This window comes from Neltuma alba, unplaced genomic scaffold (genome assembly GCF_004799145.2).
Source record: "Neltuma alba isolate B1F8T4 unplaced genomic scaffold, ASM479914v2 tig00012615_pilon, whole genome shotgun sequence".
Classification (NCBI taxonomy): Eukaryota; Viridiplantae; Streptophyta; class Magnoliopsida; order Fabales; family Fabaceae; genus Neltuma; species Neltuma alba.
Window position 1 is genome coordinate 295,985 of NW_021637057.1, and position 20,670 is coordinate 316,654.

Here is a 20,670-nt window from a genome sequence, read left to right on the forward strand (position 1 = left end):
ATCAAAAAGTCATGAACTACTCTCTCCCTCTCTCGTCCTTATTATATGATATCTTCTACAACTAATTTTTGGCTTCAAGTAATTGTTATTTTTTGGTATACATATACAAATTAGTTGATTTTTTATCCAAAATAGTCTGAATTGAAACTTAAATTTCAATAATGCAAATTTTAAAAACAGGATAAGAACAATATTAAATCACAAATTTTTGGATTTTGTTATCATCAAGATGAAAAGTCTTTTCTGCCATCAGAGATATTTAAAAAAAAAAAGCCAAGCAAGGTGCACGTGCTTATCTTATTTTTTCTTTAGGGTCAGATATAATGACAATCTTAAATATTTTCAAATTTTTATGGACAAAATACGCGACCCATTTAATTTAATAGGACTGAGAATTTGTACTTCCTTGAAAATGGAAATTTTTATGCATGTTTTCCATTATCTTTTGATCTTTTAAATAGAATAATACATTTTATAGATAACCCAAAATTCAATGCCTCTCTAAATACCCTTTAATTTAATAACACTGAGAATCTGTACTTCTTTGAAAATGGGAATTTTTATGCATGTTTTCCATATATTTTATATATAACCCAAAATTAAATGCCTCTCTCTCTTAAACAGAACTTAAACGTTGATCTTCTTTTGCTTGATTTTAAGGTTTTTACATAAACAGATGTCTAGAGCAAAACTGTGAGAAAAGCTCCATATAACAAAAGGATTGGTTGCATTTGGTAGTCAAAACTACTTAAACCTAAACCATATACAGTTTCATTTTTTCCGTTGGTGAAAAAAAAAAAGTTGCCTTTTTTTTTTCCTGTTCACCAATTCTATGAGTACGGTATTTTGTTGTTTACAATAAAATTATCCGTGCTGAAGGAAATAACATATATATATATATATGCAAAGTGTAAATAAACATCTTACAATGCCACTTGGGCTTGTAATGCATGGTTAGAAAGTAAAATTGTAATAGTGATATAGTATACTCCACTTTTTGTTTAAAAACTAACAATATAATACATTATTTGAAATGAAATAATACATAATTCAATACCATGAATAATACATTATCTAAACCGACCGGTCCGGGTTTCAATACCATGAATAGTATACTCCACTTTTTTGTAAAAAAAATAACAATATAATTCAATTTCTATGGCAAGTGTAATAATACATTATTTGAAATGAAAACGTGGGTGATGATTTTGATTTCAAAACATAAACAAAAATAAGCATTTGCATGTTTTAGTTGCACTTCAACTTCTAATTTATTGTTATGCACAATGAAACAAATTTCGGTCATTAGCAAAAATCAAATGGGAAGTTTTCTTTCTCCTAAAAGCATCCACCAGAATGACTGTAGAATATGATAGGAACAACGAAGGGCAATATAATTCGAAATCCTATTATTACTGGCATCGGCTTATAACATATTAAACTTTCGATTACATATAACATTAATATGATTAAAAATCCTATTATTATTGGCATCGGCTGAACATAACAAACTTTCCATTACATAACAGAGTTAAACCCCAGTTTAAAAATATATAATCATGAAGCACACGAAGAAGGTAAGAAGGTCCAGCTTCATTCAGTGGATGCATCTTGTGGCTGGTGTAGTATTCCAAATCCATAGTGGTTGATCATCATTGAACACAATCTAGCTGGTGTTCTCATGATTTTTCAGCATCTTAATCCCTACACACATTAAAAAAAAAAAAAAGAAAAAGGGAAAGAACATAATGTTTCCAAACAGTTCAAATACTTTATCGTGCTGGAATATATTAGATGAAAAAATGATTAACAAAGGAACAAAAACCTCTAAACACTAGTAAAGACACAAGACACCAGGGTTTTCTCTTGCTTACTGAAAGGGTCCGTGATTAATAAAATAACAACATGAAAACTCACTTTGCTTCTAACCTCATCCTACCGCCTAATCCTTTAAAGCGAAAATAAATAATATAATGAAGTATACTTACGTGTGTTCTTCCAAAGTCCAAGAGGTGGCCTTCTTTCTGATATGACATCTGATTGCCGAGTAAGAGAGATAATGATGGATATGGAAGGGATGGCAATATAGAGTCAGCAAGAGGGGAGATCTCCAGATTTTGCACCAGGAAATAATAACAGCAAGAAAGAGGTGCTCAAGATAAAACCAAACTTAGAAGAAAGCAAGCCAAACTGAACCAAAGTGAGAAGAAAGTAGGCCAAACCGAAGAGATTTATAACCATGGAATTTCCCATTCGCTCGCTTGTGATCGATTCATATTCCCTCTCCAAGTCCCCACGACCCAAACAGGAATTAAATGCAAACAACAAAACACGAAGCCTGATCCCTAAACTTCCCCAAAAAAACTGATAAAAGCAAAACTAAATATTCACAAGCCACAAAATACAACACGTGGTCTAATACCTACATATCTACGTGGACCAATCACAAAGCACTCACAACGTTTAATAGGGTATATAGATATATAGATAGATAGATAGATATGGAAAAGTAAAGGGGAAGACGGAAGACAAGTCCACCTAAACCCTGTGTGTGTATTATGGGCCTTGGGCCCTTTAATTCCACAAAAAAAAAATGCATTTTTTTCCAAACTAAAAAAAGTAAATAAAAAAAAGATAAAAAAGAAGTTGAAAATTACTAAATACTAAATAAAAAATATCAACAAAAATTTTAAATAAAAAAGATTATTTCTCCTAAAATTCATAGCATGATTATTGTCGGTAAATTTGGCACCAAAAAAAAATTATTCTTTAGTGATAAAAATTGTTAACGGTTTTTATAGTTCTAGACAACTAACTTGTAAACGTTGGCCAAAAAAATTTCACCAAAAAAAAACAACTAATTTGTATAAGAAAATAAGTTAAGTTAATTATTTATTAAAATTGTATGTTAATTTTACTAAGATACAATTTTTAATTACATGTGTGTGTAAGAATTTTACTAAAATATTAAAATTATAATATCACGTATGATATATCATATATAATAAGCTTTAGGAGAAGGAAAGCTAAGGCGAAAAAAAAAAAGAGAAGGAAAGTTGAACTTGAGGTCCAAGGCCTGATATTTCATTAGCGCTATTCACGGGATGGGACAGGATCAAGACAGGCCTGTCCCAATGAATAGGAATAGGATGGGACTTCCGTCCCATGTTCCATTCTGTCTCAAAGTTGTTCTAATCCTGTCAGGATCGAAACCTAGACGAGACAAGACGAGACGTCCCCTTTCTCTTTAAAAAAAAAAAAACATTATCTTTTAGGTATGAATTTTTCTATGTTATCATTTTTTTATTGTGCTTCTAAAGATAAAAACATTATAAAAAATATTATATAGAAAACTCAATTATATAATGTCAAAAAAATGTAAAAATAATATTATAAAAAAAATACCTTAAAGGAAAACTATATAATGATTTTACGAATTTATTTTATTAAGATAAAAGACTTTGTTGAGATAATACTGCAATCTAAGAGTGAAAAATCACTATAAAAATAATTATTATTAATAAGTAAATTGAATAATCTAATAATAATTATTAATAAATACTTTTTTTTTAAATCTCAGGATAGAATGACCCCATCCCATGTCCCGTCATATCTCAACATTTTTTTTTGTTTTGTCCCTGTCTAGTTCTGAATTGACTAGAACCGAGATGGAATGGTCGGGATAAGACAAGTTGAACACTTCTATATTTCATACAAGGAAACTTGACTGCTTTTATTGGAATCAATATTTCTTAACTTATTGTTTTATTTTCACACCTCAAATTATTTTTTAATTTTTAAGTTGGGCTTTCTCTTTCGGACTTTATATCCTTTCCTACACTTTTTTTATTTTATCATAATTTTATCTATATTTATTTGTCAATACAGTACCACGACAATATTTTTCCGCTCCAATTTTTAAGAAAACATTTTTCACTTTATTAACATTTTCTCCCCTCTTATTTATAAGATTCTACTATTTGACCTTCAACAAAATATTCATTCCAAAATTAAAAAATGATTTATGATTCATTTCGAAAAGTGACGTTAACCCTTTTACTTTAGTTCAAACAATAGTTTTTTCCATTCTTCCTTATTTTAATACAATTATACCAAGCTAAAAGTAGATATAAAAAAGAAAAAAATTATAACATTTAATTAATTTTAACTGTTTTTTAAATTCATGAAAGTAATTAACAGGACTTTATAAAAAAAATCAGGAAAAGTGTTGTAGAACTAATGATTCTTGTTCATTTAAATCTACAACGTGTGCATTTAGTTTTGCCTGAAAAATCATTATGATACTAGTAATTGAGTATATTTATTTCTTGAGATTACACACTAATTTCTGCTAAATTTAACTTGGGGGAAGCCACACTTCATAAATTATCTATACCTTCTTTCCATCTTTCTTTTTGCGTTTACCTTTTTTTCTTAAATTTTCTGTATGAACTCCATTTTAAATTCCTATAACTCTATATTGGAGCATTCATTGAATGGGATGAAACCAAGATAGGCTTGTTCGGGTCCCGTCTCGATGGGCAGGACTAAGATAGATTTTTTGTTTCGTATCCCACCCTATCCTAGTATTGTCTCGATCTCGGTCGAGACGGGAATAAGAACGTCCCGATCTTTTTTGTTTAAATATTTTTTTGTCCTTTGCGTTGTTATGCTTTTGAGCCTGCACTACTCATAGCCTCACTTTAAATTTCTAGCACTTAGATTATGATTTCATATATATTTGCTTTTCATCCCTTAGTCTCCTTTCCCTACTCATGCATTCTTCTTACTTATAAGTGATTTAATAATTCGCTTTCTATTTTATTACAGCACTTGTTTTTTGCCTATATTTCCAAATTTTTAATTAAATTCATTTGTCTAAATGAAGAGCCAGTTTGAAATTTAAATTCCAAAATTGAATAGCCTGGAATGAAATAGTCTTTTAAGTTTTTATTTTTAACAATTAAAATATGATAAAAATAAAGAATAATAATACTATGGGGGTCTTATTTTTTGTTCTGTCCCGAATTTGTCTTATTCTAAAAAATTTCGGGATGGGCTTGTCTTATCCCAATATGGCCGAGAACTAGATGGGTCAACTTTGAGCACACCCAGTGTTAGTTCTAAAACTTACTAATTTAAGGATGAGAGGGACAGATAATAATACTCTTTTTGATTTTTAATATAATAACTAATAAAGGAGTTTGTTTTAATACTAAATATAAAATGTATTTTGTCTTTTAAATTTATACTTTTTTATAAGCTCTCCTCTTTTTTGGATACACCGGGAAATAAAACAACATATCTCTCCTAATTAATTGTATATATTTAGGATTTTTTACAAGTGAGTAGTATCAAATGCAAATGATCAAAATGAATAATTTTACCCTTTTCAATTAATTATCATTAAATTAAAATTTCAAAATTCATATTTAATATGTATAAATAAATTTAAACGGCTACAATTTACTTTAAAAAATTCACAACTATAATAAAAGATGAAAAAAATTATTCTATAACAACAATCTTAGCCATCGGCATTACATTCTATTTTTCTCCTTTATTTTTATTTCAATATGCTCTCAATTCTCAATACTCATATTTAGTATGCACAAACTTGTGTTCTATTCTTTAAAGAAATGGAATCGCTTACGATTTCAACTAATAACTTGTTGGTATTATCTTTCTCATTTTTATAAATATTAATTTTTGCCTGATTTTTTTAGATTGGTGTTGCATATTTGTGGTTAGCAGTCAAGATTCATTGGCAGCAGGATGGAGGAGGGAAAGGGGGAAAAATTTTCATCCAGTGTCATTTTTGTCTTTTCACAGTTTATTTATGTTTAAATTAATTAAAAATTAATTTTGTATCCCTTCACTTTAAATTGGTACCAAACGAAAACATGGTAATCAAAATAACATGCATTATGCATTGCATCGCATTCCTATCTCGTGCGCATTTGAACCAAACGGGGTTATATTGGTTTATTCTTCCTCATAAACATAAACGTAAATATTATGGGAAATTTTATAACGTTCCCTTTAAAAAGTTCTCTCTGCTTTGAAAAGTTTATTATTTTTTGGTTAATACAATGTTTGTTCTTTATAGTTTGAGTTTATTTTAATTTTTGGTATTTCTAGTTTGAGTTAATACAAATTTTAGTCTCTTATACTTGCTTTCATTTTGGTTTTGACCTCTCAAGTTTCTTTTTATTTATAACATTGGTCTCTATAATCTAATAAAAACTTAAACCATTTTGTGCCTTGAAGATCAAAATCTATGATTTGAAATTTGAAGGATCAAAACCAAAATGAGGATAAATGTAAAGAAAAAAAATTAAATTAACCCTTCTAATTTTAAATAATAGGTTTTAACCTCTCATAAAACAAAATAATCTGAGTTCTTATTAAAATATAAGGATCAACAAAACTTGAACAATCAAATCTATTATTTGAAAGTATTTTCCCGTTATTGCTAGTAGGGCTATTCAAAACATACCTGACCAATTCAAATGAATCAGCCCAGTCCAATCCAGAAAAAAGTAATCCAAACAAAAAAAAAACAGACTAAACTAGATCAGGTTGATCATTGAGTTAGATCGGTTTGGTCTACTGTATATATTTAATTTTTTTTAATTAAAAAAAGTTGAATTCCTTTACTAGTGAAGAAAAACCCTATCTCCTTGACCCTTCCTCATCACTTCTGCGGCTCACAGTCCTCTTTAACTCTTCTTCTTCAATGTCCTGCCGAAACATTATCTATTTGACCATTCATATCTTAAAAGTCCATAAGCAGCCCCTCTAAGTTCAACCCTCCCTCTGTCGTTTCCTTCGTCTTCCGCAGGAAGCATTGAAAAATAAAAGGTAAAAATTGAGATTATAACTAAAAAATATTATTAGTATAATTAAGTACTTGTTACGTAAGATTGAATAAACCTTTAAGGAATATTATTTCCCCTCTAGTATTTTCTATTTTTATATATATAGATTTGTCTAATTCCATCTAACAAACAATTATTCATATTAAATATTTTTTAATAGACTTTCTTAATTTTAATCTTAATTTCTATCCTTCGTTTTTAATATCTCGATTAGTCTGTGGCGCCAACCATGATAATTAATACTACCTCCGGTCCTTAATATAAGACCCCGTTTGACTTTTTGTTTGGTCCTAATTATAAGACCCCAATCCATTTTTTCTCTTATATTTATGCATTTTTTTTCAAGATAGTCCTTCTAATAATGATAGTTCTAGCCAATGCACTTAATTAGCAAGGATATTTTAGGAATGATAATAATTATTTATTACAAATAACTAACTTAACATACTTCTTTAATCTCCTCAAATAAATTAACTGGGTCTTATAATTAGGATCGGAGGTAGTATCTTCTTTTGATATGACTCTGGGGACAGGCACGTGTACGTGATACACAAATCAATAAAGTTTTGACTTTTTGAGATAGATTCAGATTTCAGCCGTTAATTCTTGGTTTAAAAAAAAAAAAGATTTCAGCCGTTAATTATTACCACTAATTTATAAAATATAATTGAAAAATGGCGTGTTTACATACAAATTAGACTCTCTCTCTCACCCCTAAGAAAATCCTTTTCTGCCTTTTTTCCTTAAAATGTCATATTCATTTTTAGAAAAAATTGGATGGTTCAAATTTTAAATTATATCAAATTATTATTATCAATATAAATATATAAAATTAAATTGTTAAAATTTGATATGCAAGTACAATGAAACAAATAGAAAAATGTTAATTTATAAAAAGGAAAAAGACACTAAAATACCCTCAAAATTACTAAATAACAAAAGATGGTATCTGAATTTCAAAATCCCAATTCAAACCCCAGGTACTATTTTGGAATTTTTAAATCTTGTAAAATTACACAAATGCCATTTACTTTTTTTTTTTTTACTTTTTTAAATACTGTCACATTAACAATTCCGGCCGCCGGAGCTCCGACACCGGCAACCCTGCCGGCAACCAAACACCAGAGCTCCGCGCGATCGGTTACCGGAGTTTCGGTGACCGGTTGTCGGAGTTCCAATAACTACTCTTTTTTATAGATTTACTATTCTTTTTTAGCTATTGACTACATTTATTTTTAAACTCTGATGACACTTTACCGGAACTCCGATGACTGGTCAGCGAAGCTCCAGTGACTACTCTTTCTTATATATTGACTACTCTTTTTTAGCTATTGATTATATTTATTTTTAAATTCTGATGACTACTCTTGCTAAGCTATTGACTACTCTAGTAATGCGATTTACTACTTTTGTGTAGTCAATAGCTATATAAAAATATTCATCGGAACTTTGAAAATAAAAGTTGTCAATAGTTAAAATAGAGTAGTCAATAACTATATGGAAGTAGTCATCGACAGTAAGGATAATATTGTCATTTTACAAGATTTGAAAATTCCAAAATGATACCTGAGGTTTGAATTGGGATTTTAAAATTTACCTACCTTAATTTGTCATTTAGTAATTTTGAAGGTATTTTATTATTTTTTTCCCTTTATAAAATAGGAAACTACTAAAAAAAATTTAAGATATCTTGTAAATGTTTCCAATTACAATGTACTATAGTTGTTTTTTTATGAAAAAAAATAAGTACTCCTCCGGTCCTTATTATAAGACCCCATTTGACTTTTTATTTGGTCCTAATTATAAGACCCCAATCCATTTTGTCTCTTATATTTATGCATTTTTTTCCAAGATAATCCTTTTAATAATGATAGTTTTAGCCAATATACTTAATTAGTAAGGATATTTTAGGAATGACAACACTTATTTATTATAAATAACCAACTTAACTTACTTCTTTAATCTCCTCAAATAAGTCAATTGGGTCTTATAATTAGGATATGAGGAGTATTATATTTTCTCGTGGCGATATTTCCCGACTTCCTTCTCACTTTTCTCCATTCAATATAAAGTTTATAAACAAAGGGGCACCACGCAGCTGACAGAGAAGTTAGAGGAGATGGAGGGAATTCAGCACAGAACAGTGGAAGTGAACGGCATCAAAATGCATGTTGCCGAGAAAGGAGAAGGTCCCGTGGTGTTGTTCCTCCATGGCTTCCCGGAGCTCTGGTACTCCTGGCGCCACCAGATCCTCTCCCTCAGCTCCCGAGGTTATCGCGCCGTCGCCCCTGACCTCCGTGGCTACGGCGACACCGACGCCCCTGCTTCAGTCTCCGACTACACCGTCTTTCACATGGTTGGTGACCTTATTGCCCTTCTCGACTCTATGGCCGTCGATAAGGTCTTCCTTGTGGGCCATGATTGGGGAGCTGTCATCGGTTGGTATCTCTGTATGTTTCGTCCAGAGCGAGTCAATGCTTATGTCTGCCTCAGCGTCCCCTTACTCCGCAGAAACCCCAAAGTGAAGACCCTCGACGGCTTGCGTGCCTTATATGGTGACGACTATTACATGTGTCGATTCCAGGTTCTTATTTCACTCCTTTCTCCATTCCTCCAATATCTTTACCGGATCTATTTGGGGATGTTTTATTGTGTGCTGAAATATGGGTCAGTTGATCAGTGAGCAGTGTTAAATAGTTGTATCTCACAACCTATTCTAGTCTATATAAAGAGCCATTCATTTTATGTATAGGTGTGATGGGTCTCTCCCTAGACAAAGAATAACATGGTTCTCTGTCAAGAGTTTTGGAATTAGTTCATTGTGAACAACACAAGATGAACATATTGCTCTTTGATCTGTGTTTTTTGCCTCACTTGTTATTTTCTGTCCAATTGGTATTATTTACATTTATCACCTGCTTTTTAGTTGTTTCCCAAGAGTCTTAAATCGTAAGTAGAATCCACATTACTGTAGATTATCACCAGAATTTACTTGATCATTCGGATATTTGAAACAAAGAAATATATGGTGTGTGAATAGGAGCCGGGCAAAGCGGAGGCGGAGATGGCCAAAGTTGGGGCTGAATATGTATTGAAGAACGTTTTGACGACTCGCAAAACGGGACCCCCCATCTTCCCAAAGGGGGAATATGGAGTTGGATTCAATCCTGATACTCCCCAGAACTTGCCGTCCTGGCTCTCTCAACAAGATCTCGCTTATTTTGTTTCTAAATTCGAAAGGACAGGCTTCACTGGAGGCTTGAACTACTACAGAAATATCAACCTGTATGTTCCTTTCTCCTTTCTACTTCAATTAATTTCTACTTTAACAATCCTGTTCAAGTTTTTCATTAGCCCTTTTTGCTAAACCCCTTAGTGAATCTCCCAGCTTCTAAATGAATGGTTTAATACTATTTCCCTTTCTTTCTTTTCTTGTGGTTAAGTGGGCATTATTGCTGGGGAAGCTTGCACAATCAAATTATTATTTCTTATGATAGCAGGAGAATGATGATGGCTTGTTTTATGTTGGTAAATGCATTGCAGAAATTGGGAGCTGACAGCGCCATGGAGCGAGGCGCAAGTGGAAGTACCAGTGAAGTTCATAACGGGTGAGTTGGATATGGTATATACTTCTATGGGCGTTCAGGATTATATTCGTGATGGTGGATTCAAGAAGCTTGTGCCAAATTTGAAGGAAGTAATTGTGCAGAAAGATGTTGGTCACTTCAACAACCAAGAAGCTGCGGAGGATATTAGCAACCACATTTATGACTTCATTAAGAAGTTCTGATCTTATTTATGACTTTATATATCTAGGATATCCAGAATTTTCTTTAGGATCAATATCGTCCTAAAAGTGTTATAAAAGAAGAAAGTCACTCAGTTAAAAATATTAGTTGGCAACGAAAGTTTTTTTTTTTTTTTTTAAATAATTAGGGTGAATTTGGCTCCCTTTTTTGACACTTCTAGGAGAGGGCGATATTAATCTTAAAAAAACTTTTAAATATTTACAACTTATGTGTGAAAGCTTTGAAATAAAACTGTACCTTGATCGGGCTTCGGCTCCTTTCTCTGCCCAATAAAAAACAAAAACTGTCCCTTGATCCTATCTAATAAATATACTTCCATATGTAGGTGTCAGTTCGTTAATCCCGAGTTAGTCATGGGCCATATTTTTGGTTCAATAATAGCCTTTCTACAGTTTGTTGTTGAATTGAATAATGATTTGAATGAAGGTTTTTTTTGAAGCTATAAGATTCTCGGGATATTCTATGCGTATATATATATAGAGCCATTTTAACTACTACTTTTAGATATTAATATAATAGCTAGTTGACTAATATTAGTAGATTAAAAAAATTAATTAAATTATTTATTTATAATAAATATGTATTGTCTTCTGTAAAATACTTTTGCTAATCAAGTGTCGTTTGATGAAACATTTAACATGTATAAAAACTACCTTGAGAAAAATGGATAAATGTAAAAGACAAGATGAATTGGGATCTTATATTTAAGAACAAATTGAAAATCAAATTAGTTCTTATATTAAAGAGTAAAAGTAGTAATTCATTAAAATTAAAAAAGGAGTCATTTTTAATTAATGTGTTAAATATGTGTGACTCTTTTATAATTATCCCTAACATCTAATGAGATATATATTTTTTAATTTTTAACTATTATTGACTTTTTCCGGTGAGAAAATTGAACCTTAAGTTAAGGATATTTTTCTAAAAGGAAAAAAAAAAAGTATTCAACACAAGGAACAAAACGGGTGGATCCTTTCGTAAATGATCAAAGCAAAATACTTAAAAAAATTATGGTTCCATTTGGTAGGAAGCATTGAAAATAAAGAATTGGAATTGAGATTGCAACTGAAAAAATTTATTAAAAGAGTATTTAATATAACAGATTACTTGTTACATGGGACTAGCCAAACCCATATATGTGGAATTGGAGAATACCATGGGAGGAAATGGTATTCCCTAATCCCACCTCTATAAGTTTGTCTAATCCTATATAATAAGTAATTACTCATGCTAAATACTATTTTAATGATTTTTTTCAATTACAATCAAAATCTCTTATTTTTAAGGCTTCCTACCAAACAAGACCTACATGTTTAAGACCGGATAGAGCAACCCTCTTCTCCCCCCCTCTCTCTTTTGGGTCTTCGGTTGCTGCTTGCTATTCTCCTGGGATCTTCATCTCCCTTTGTTTAAAGCCAGTGATGGTGAATATCACTATTATGGTTGTGGAGTCACACTTGGAAGGGACATTGTGCAAATAAAATTACTACCTCCCATTCTTAATGTAAAAACTAATTAGATATCATATTTAATACTAAATATAAGATTTTAATTTATTTTATTTTTCATATTTATAATTTTTTCTGAATTTTTGTCAACATTTTTTACCAAATTAATTTATTAAATTTACAAATTGATATAGAATCTAATATTTTCTAAGACTGTTTTTAAAAAATCATGTCATATTTATCACAATTAATATTTATTTAAGCTTTTTAATCTATCTAAATTAGTTAAATAGCTTTTATATTAAGAATTAAAAGGAATATCTAAGTTATATACATACTTCTTCTAATAATTTTTATAAGATCCAAATTTTTGAATTAGTCCTTTCCTTTTCATAAGATACTATTTGAGATTATCTGAATACTAAATATATTTTTATGAATTTTATCCATAATCAATTGCATTATCTTTTTCTTTCATATATTCTTATTCATATTTTTTTATTTGTTTTATCACTGTTTCTCTCTTACCCTCTTATTGATAATAGTACATTTGAAAGGAAAAAGAAAGCACTTTTTTTTTTTACATATTCATTACTGTATTCGGTCCTAATTATAAGACCTCGTTTGTAGATTATAAATAAGATCTTATAATTAGTACTGGAGATAGTATTTTTAATTAATGTCAACAAATTTTTTAAACCATGCAACCCGAGTATTGGGATCTTAAAGTCTGTTGGCAAAAACAAAGGGGATCTTGCAGACAGGAAAATGAGTAGGACGAGGAGATAATTTCAGTCACACATCTACCCTCCGTCCTATTGTAAGTCTCGACTCAGCAATGCACCCAAAAAACAGAAAAGAAAAAAGACCTCCGCAGCTACTCGTTGAGGCGCATGGGGAGAACCAATTAATGCCCGTTCCTGATCATGTTTAAAATTATTTAGAAGCACATTTTATAAAAAAGAGACAAGGTTCTTCTTTTACGTACTTACCTCATGTTTTATAAACCATCATTTAAAAGTCATTTATAATTAATTTCAAATGGGTCCTGATATACACTGAGTTTGACTTTAATTATATTTATTATTGATTTATTCAACGTACTTTTTTATTTTCCACACCTTTTCAGTTATTCTATTATCACCTCCAGCACAACAATATCTATCATTTTAGATTTTTTTTTTTAAATTGTTATGATTTTGAAATTTAAAATTACTATTTTTGCACACTTTTGTCCTCAAGAAGTACTCCATTCCTGTTTTATTATAAGATTCAAATTTTTTAATCCTTCCATACCTTTTTATGAGATTCTCTTAGTTGTTGGAGGAGTTAAATGCATATTTACTAATTTTTTTAATTAATTTTTGAGTTAAGCTATATCCAATACCTTAAAGTATTTTCTGAGATGTATCCAACATCTTGAAGTATTTTGTGATGTATCTAACACTCCAAAATATTTTTTAGGTGCATTGAACACTTTGAAGTTTTTTTTTTTTTTTACTTTAATGCTGGATGCACCAAAAAGTATTTTTGATTTTTGGATACACTAAAAAAAAATACTTTGAGGCATTAGATGCACTTAAAAATATTTTACGGTACTGGATGGATTTAAAAAAATTCGTTAAGGTGCTGGATGCATCATAAAATACTTAAGGATATTGGATGCACTTGAAAAAAATACTTTGGGATGCTTGATGCACCTTAACCCTTAATTTTTGTCATACATTTTTTTTGTTATTAGTCTCTCACATTACCCACTTATTAATAGATAATAAGGACTTTTTTTTAAAAAAAATACATTTTTTACGTTTGTATTATTTTTAACTATTTTTAAAAATTCTTTAAACCATACAGTTCGCCTATTGAAAATTTGAATTTATAACAAGGGATGGAGGGAATAACAAACTTTGCAGGCTAAATAAATTCTGTAGGCATCAATTAAGGGTATTATGATCAATAAATATCATATTTAACTATGATTCAGGTTTAATAGCTTTTTTAAATTATGTGCACAAGTGCACAACTTTAAATAACAAATATTCAAAATAGACCTTTGGTAATAAAAAAGGCCTGCCCACATTACGTTTATTTAGAGAATTCATAATATCGTTGAATAACATCATCCATCGCATGATATTGACATGTAGGGGCATCTTCCTTCTTAATGAGTTTGCTTTTGCAGAAACAATGCATCGCATCTACTTTTCTTCAATGAAGTTTCAAAAAAAAAAAATTGAGAAAAATGTTTCTTAATATACATAGACAGCAATGTTTATATTCATATGTAAGCTGAGAATCATGAGGATTCAGTTCAAACTCACGACAATTAATTTGAAAATACTCTACTTTCTCTAATCTTTAATGTAAGGCCTAATTAACTAATTTAATTAGATTAAAAATATTAGTTAAATTAATTAATATGATTTTTTTTTCAAAATACTGTAAACATCTTTTTTAATTTCCTCCTTCCTCCTCTACTTAATTATTACTAAAGAATATTAATAGAGTTAATTTAAAAAAATTAATAAATATATGAACTAAGTTTTATATTTAAGACCTATATCAACTCCTAAATTGAGTTCTATATTAAAGACAGAAAGAGTATAATGATTATTTGCATTTGTTTTCCAAGTAAGCACTTGTCAGAGGAAATTGTGAATCCATTTGTACTTGAACAAGTTAGTGATGTGCTTTGGGTCGCTGTGAATGCTCCGAGATGGGTCCGTCCATGAGAATCACAATGAAGGAATGTTATCTGGCAACTAGAATCTCCATAGAAGTCAAAGACCAATGGATCCAGTGACACGCTATGTGTCTTTTGTGTCATCAGATTTGGAGTTCGATCCCTAACTCAAAATTCAATTAAAATAGAAAGGTTACATAAAAATCTGTACAATTAAGGAAATGGCTGTGCAGACTTGCTGGTTCCGCGTGATTTCTTCTATCCGTAGACCGAATTGGTCCCATACACATCCCTCATCCCCCCCCTTTTTTCCAATGTGATTTTAATGAATGGAATCATTGGCAATTACTATTCCTGTTCATGTCCTTTGATCTTAACAACAGGAAGATTTCTTGTGTACAACAGAACTTCGAAAGTTCGGATTGAGGTAAATGAGAAACAAGGCATAATTAATGAAGGGGATAAAGTAAACTAAGTTAAATATAGTTGTCCCCTCTAGCTTCAAACTTGGCATAACTTAAGCCCACTCTTTCAAGGGAACTTGAATCATTTGGTAGAACTTAGAAGATTTTGAATCCATATTAGCCACCCGCTGTGAATTTGTCAGAGATATGACTTGGGTTGTAAGCAATAAATCAACCAAACTAACTCTTGACCTTGTTTACTAGTTACTATATAATAGACAAATTGGTTACAACCTTTTGTTTTTGATAGTACCCTTATAAGTTAATTTGAGTAATATTCAAATGAGTAGAAATACAATTAGTGACTCATGCAATTTTGATTATACATTGAGAAAGAATAAAATTAATAAGCTTCACATAATAATTTTGAAGGAAATAACATTCCTATCATTAGGAGTGGAAATAGACTAGACTAAATAAAGCTTAAACTAAATAGGCCTGAGCTTGCAGCAGAGATTTTAACGCGTAAGCCTAAACTGATATGCATGCTTTGTTTTATGCTCAAGTTTGACCCTTTAAAAGGCCTAACAAGATTTGAAGCCTTTCTAAAGCCTACTTCAAATGTAGGCCTTCAAATAAACTTAAAAGCCTATCTTTCCAAATTTATATATAACCCTTCAACCCTATTGCCTATGTTATGTCTTAAAAGTTGGAGATTCATTCTCATCTACAATATTAGTAAACAAGGGAATAAAATGCATGACAACAACAATTGTTTAAGTAAGAATAAGAAAAATCAATCATCTATTGATTAAGAGATACATTTTCTAAGATTAATAACCGATCACAACAAGTGGCATGCCAAACTAAATTTTACCTCTTTTGCTTTTCCCACATAAATTGGGACAAACTATTCCTATTGTGATTATACTATTCCATATTTGGACATCACTAAAATAAGGCAAACAACGCAAATCAAGGAGAGAGGGAATGAGCTAAGGTTGTCATTGTGAGCGATTGAAGAGAAGAGAGATAAAAGTGAATAACTAGGGTTGAGCTCATGAGCGAATAATGAGATATGAAACTTAGGATTAAGGTCAAGTAACTAATTGTATAAATAATTTGTTAAATTAACTTAAATTATATTATATATAATGGCATATAAAAGCGCAATTTTTTTGGGGGGGGGGGATAAGCCAAGCCTGTAAACCTGTAAGCTAAACTTTGTGGAAATAGGCCTGAGCCTTGCCTGAGCCTAAGCCTGACCAATTTATTGAATAAACTAGGTTAGGAATACTTCCACCTACTTACGCCTCTACCTACCATGTAAAAATAGTACACAGGCTTAGATCAGAATACACACAAGAAAATGCAATTTACCAAGGATGAAAAATGACACGCAATTTGGAACTATGATTTTGTAGAAAAGACAATAGTACAGAAAATTCAACATAATATTGCTCCTGCAGCACTCTAGCTTCAACTACATATATACAACTCACTTGGAGTCATATTTTCTCGTTAAATTTATCCTTACATAATAATGCATCAGACATGCCACTGTCTAGTGACTTCAGGATTTAAAATCATTTATGCATGTTTACAGATTAATATTTCAGTCTTCTCTAGGGGAAGCTCAGTGATTTTTTGTAGTGATCCTGTCATCAGGAAGCATAATTCTTCACCATTAAAATCTCACCACATAATTTTTGCGGTATTTGCTCCAATTTGTTCCCCTCTTGCCATGCTTGCCCGACTGAAACCCCTGGTCCTAGATGTCGGACATATATCACAACTTGATCATTGAAAGGGTAAGGATGTTTAACTGCAAATACAAATTCAATGACGTGAATACTCACTTATCTGCTATATTGTACGAAAAAGAACCCTGAAGAAGCACAATAAAATTAGAGAAGAGCCTAGAAGAAAATAATGCCAACTATCCAGATATGAGACTTGGATCTATTACCAAGAAATTTTCTTCAACGAAGTGGGTTTTTCAACATCTACACATTCTTGGCCAAAATAAGGGGCAAATCGACACACCAATATCATGCATGAAACTCTACAACTTGATGGCTCCATGTACATTAATGTGTAATCAGGATGGTCATAATACAATGATAGGACTACACGTCTATGAGGATTAATAGATAATGAATACTTTGAATATCAGATATGAAATTGTTTGCATAAATATTATGATTAACAATACATGTATGGACAAATAAAATGTACCCTCACCTGGTCTTGGAAAGCCTTGTGGGAGTTCTTTGATGTCATGTAGTCCATCTCCAAATTCATATGCTTGATCACAGGGCTGCTCAGTTGACATCACTTCCTTGAGTTGCCTCACCGTGAAATACAAAGGAGCCAAAGAATTAGCAAATGTGGCCAAAGCTGGTCCACCTGGATTGTTCCAATATCCATAAAAAATGTCACTAACAAGGATGTGGAATATCTTTGCATTTATTGGAAATATTTTCAAAGATAAGGTAAGTGAGTAGGAGGTGATTGTATGGCCTTTATTAGCCTCTGTTGGCATTTATTCTCTTGTTTTCCCTCTGTGTATATATTTGAATGTACCATGCTATTCAAATCAAGAAGACAAACACGTTCTCTCAAATATTCCACAAAGGACAACAAAACTTAGGCTTGAAACTTGAATGCAACCTAAGGAGTAGAAAACAAGCTAATCCAGATAAATGAATTTCAAAGATTCTTAAACCACAAGTACTTTGGAATATGCCAGGAAGATCAGCATAACTATTCAAATCTCTTCATCTAAACTTCCTAAAAAACAACATTATAACATAGAAAAGCATGCAATTTTTAATTGAAGATAGCAAAAACAATAAATATGGTTTGACTTTTCCTCCTTCAGATGATCAAGTTACCATATATCAATCCATTAAATCTTTATGCAAAAAGGAAGTGCAAGTTCTACTTCCTGGACAGATTCAATCTTCCATACAAAGATTGAGAAGTTTCTTCACATCTTACCTTTTGTGCTTGTATATTTATAAATAACAGTTCTGCCACATTCTTGAATCATTATAAACAAGTCAGGCACCATGTAGATGTAAATATAATGTTCCCAGAAGCATAAGATGATTACTGACTATTTATTTAAAGTTATGATCACTGGTCTTTATTTTTAATGTTTCTGATGAGAATTACAGTAACCACATGAATTAGCTTTAACACTCGAGGGAGTTGAGGACAATATGACATTCCAATCACTTTACCGTAATTTTTTTGGTCTGCAAGTGATTGCATTAAATGAGACATGGAAGTGTAATTCAGGAGCAGAAACAAGTAAAAAAGCAATGTATATTTTAACAGAGACATATATCTTCACCAAAAATAGTACTTGTGCACAAGCATGGAAAGAATTATACCAATGAGCCGTCCATAGGCCTTCCCATCCTTCCATGAAAATATAACCTAAAACAGGAGCAAAGAATAAACCAAACTCTTCAAATATATTTAGAAGAGTGTATAGCATGAAGGGAACAGTGAAATTACCTTTTTGAAGAATTTAATCCAGGAAATTAGCATTGGCCCTATTCAAGAACGTTTAATATTGAGATTAAAAAGAATTACAAAATTGATGGCCTTAGATTTTCAAGTTTAATGCATGCAAGCAAAAAGAGAATACTCATGAAGCTGACGAATATATTCATATGAAGAGAGACCCATTGGAGTACAATGGCAGCTTATTTGATAGAAGAGGAAGATGCCAAAAGAACGCAGATATAAAAGTAGATTGAAAAATTGAACCTATGACTGCAAAAGAATTTATGATGCCAGTCATATCAAATTGGAAAAAACTTTGCTCCAGTCAGAAGACACTGCTTGTGTTTTGATCAAGGCAAAGACACTTGGATCCTGGTTTAATTGTAAAATAAATTAGTATTAGCGAACAAGATTACAAGACCTTTCTTAGAAACTTGCTTCATGTGCACTTTAGAATGCTCCCTCTGAAATCAATAATGTATGAACCAACAGAATGCAATCTATTAAACTGCATTATGACTAAATACCAACATCAGTGTATGAATTTTGACCAACCTCCACTTGTACGGCAGTTGAAATATTCAAGCATCACACCATTTCCGTCAGATAATAATGTTGACGCACTTTTCTTTGCTAACTTGGGATCCGCATATCGAGTGCCAGCTATTTGCCAAGCCCTTGATATGAGTCTGCATAAATCTACCAAGGATATCAATTTAACATGTAAAAGACCAATACAAAGTATATATTCCACTCTCACTTATACTACAAAAATAGAAATTTCATAGAAGTCATAGAGAGACCTAGGTTCTAACAAAAGCAGCAGTCGATGACGCCTTTCCTCAGGAACATCTTCAATTTTTTTCCTGAACATGCAATGCTGGAGGTAAGAGAATATGTGACGGAGAACAGTTTCTCCAGATTTTAAGACCGCTAAAGACACCATATTACTGAACCAGTAAGATAGTTACACAAAACTCCTGTGACTTACCAGGAGTAGATGAATCAAGCTAAGCAAATAAATGTTTATTTCAGTTTAGCGAACCGGCATTAAAATGATCTCTTTTGAAGTGATACCTACATACTTAACTCATTGATGAAACTGAATGAAAAATCACAAATCTTGTGATCTCTATTTATATTTTGTGTAAATGTCCACAAGTGAACCATGTTCATCTAATAGTACGAAAGTCAGTCACCTGCGCATCCATAGAAGGGTAACATAAACTATGCTATATTGTAAATGAAGAAAGGCTCAGATAACTCTCATGGCTTAGTTCAGTCAAGCTTCTGTATTTAGAGAAGCGAAGCAAGAGATAATGTCATTAACAATTAAGAGGAAAATTTGTCATACGCAAACGAAAACCCAAAACCAAAAATGATTCTTTAAACATAAACCATCTCCTCTCATGTCAAGGGGAACAGATGACCAACCAATGAAAAACTAAAGCAAACTGACCAAAGATACGCAGCAGGATTGTAAGAATCTGGGTCCAAAGGAATCAACTCCTTGGGGGAATCAAGAAACGACACCACATCCTGCTCATCCAAGTAAGCCTTCCTACCACTTGGAAGAATTTCGAAGGGCTTATCATCCCAAGCCGACACATACTCTTCGTTACTTCTAGAGAGAGCAAGAGTTACACCGCAAGTAGACCGTAGTGGAAGTCCATTTCTGTACAGTGTTACGCCTACAAAACAAAAAGGTTGAATTTTTGTCCAACTCACTTTTCGACAACTCCAACAAATTACGTTGCGTATTTGTTCTCACCTCTGGATTGCCCAAACCATACATGCCGGAAACTAATATGGCGGGAAAAGGATAAGAGGTTGGAAGGAGACGTCGGAAGGTGCCGGAAGCAGCAGCTTGTTGCCGTCGCCACCTCCATTTCCAACGGCGACGATGAGAACGGAAGCGGGAGCTAT

The 20,670-nt window shown here is 31.7% G+C and overlaps 2 protein-coding genes across 2 annotated transcripts; one reads left to right on the forward strand and one right to left on the reverse strand.

Annotated features, from left to right (window-relative positions):
- The first annotated feature begins 8,968 nt into the window (after positions 1-8,968).
- LOC114729214 (epoxide hydrolase A) lies at positions 8,969-11,009 on the forward strand. The gene is made up of 3 exons (XM_028916198.1): positions 8,969-9,465; positions 9,922-10,166; positions 10,425-11,009. The coding sequence occupies exons 1-3, from the start codon at positions 9,001-9,003 to the stop codon at positions 10,669-10,671; spliced, it is 957 nt and encodes a 318-aa protein (XP_028772031.1). The 5' UTR covers positions 8,969-9,000; the 3' UTR covers positions 10,672-11,009.
- A 5,602-nt stretch (positions 11,010-16,611) lies between these two features.
- LOC114729217 (uncharacterized) lies at positions 16,612-20,656 on the reverse strand. Its single transcript, XM_028916202.1, has 8 exons — positions 20,516-20,656; positions 20,204-20,435; positions 19,548-19,610; positions 19,300-19,433; positions 18,754-18,791; positions 18,627-18,672; positions 17,470-17,634; positions 16,612-17,050 (listed from the first exon to the last, which is right to left on the reverse strand). Exons 1-8 carry the CDS (start codon positions 20,631-20,633, stop codon positions 16,890-16,892), a joined length of 957 nt encoding a protein of 318 aa, XP_028772035.1. The 5' UTR covers positions 20,634-20,656; the 3' UTR covers positions 16,612-16,889.
- Positions 20,657-20,670: the final 14 nt, after the last annotated feature.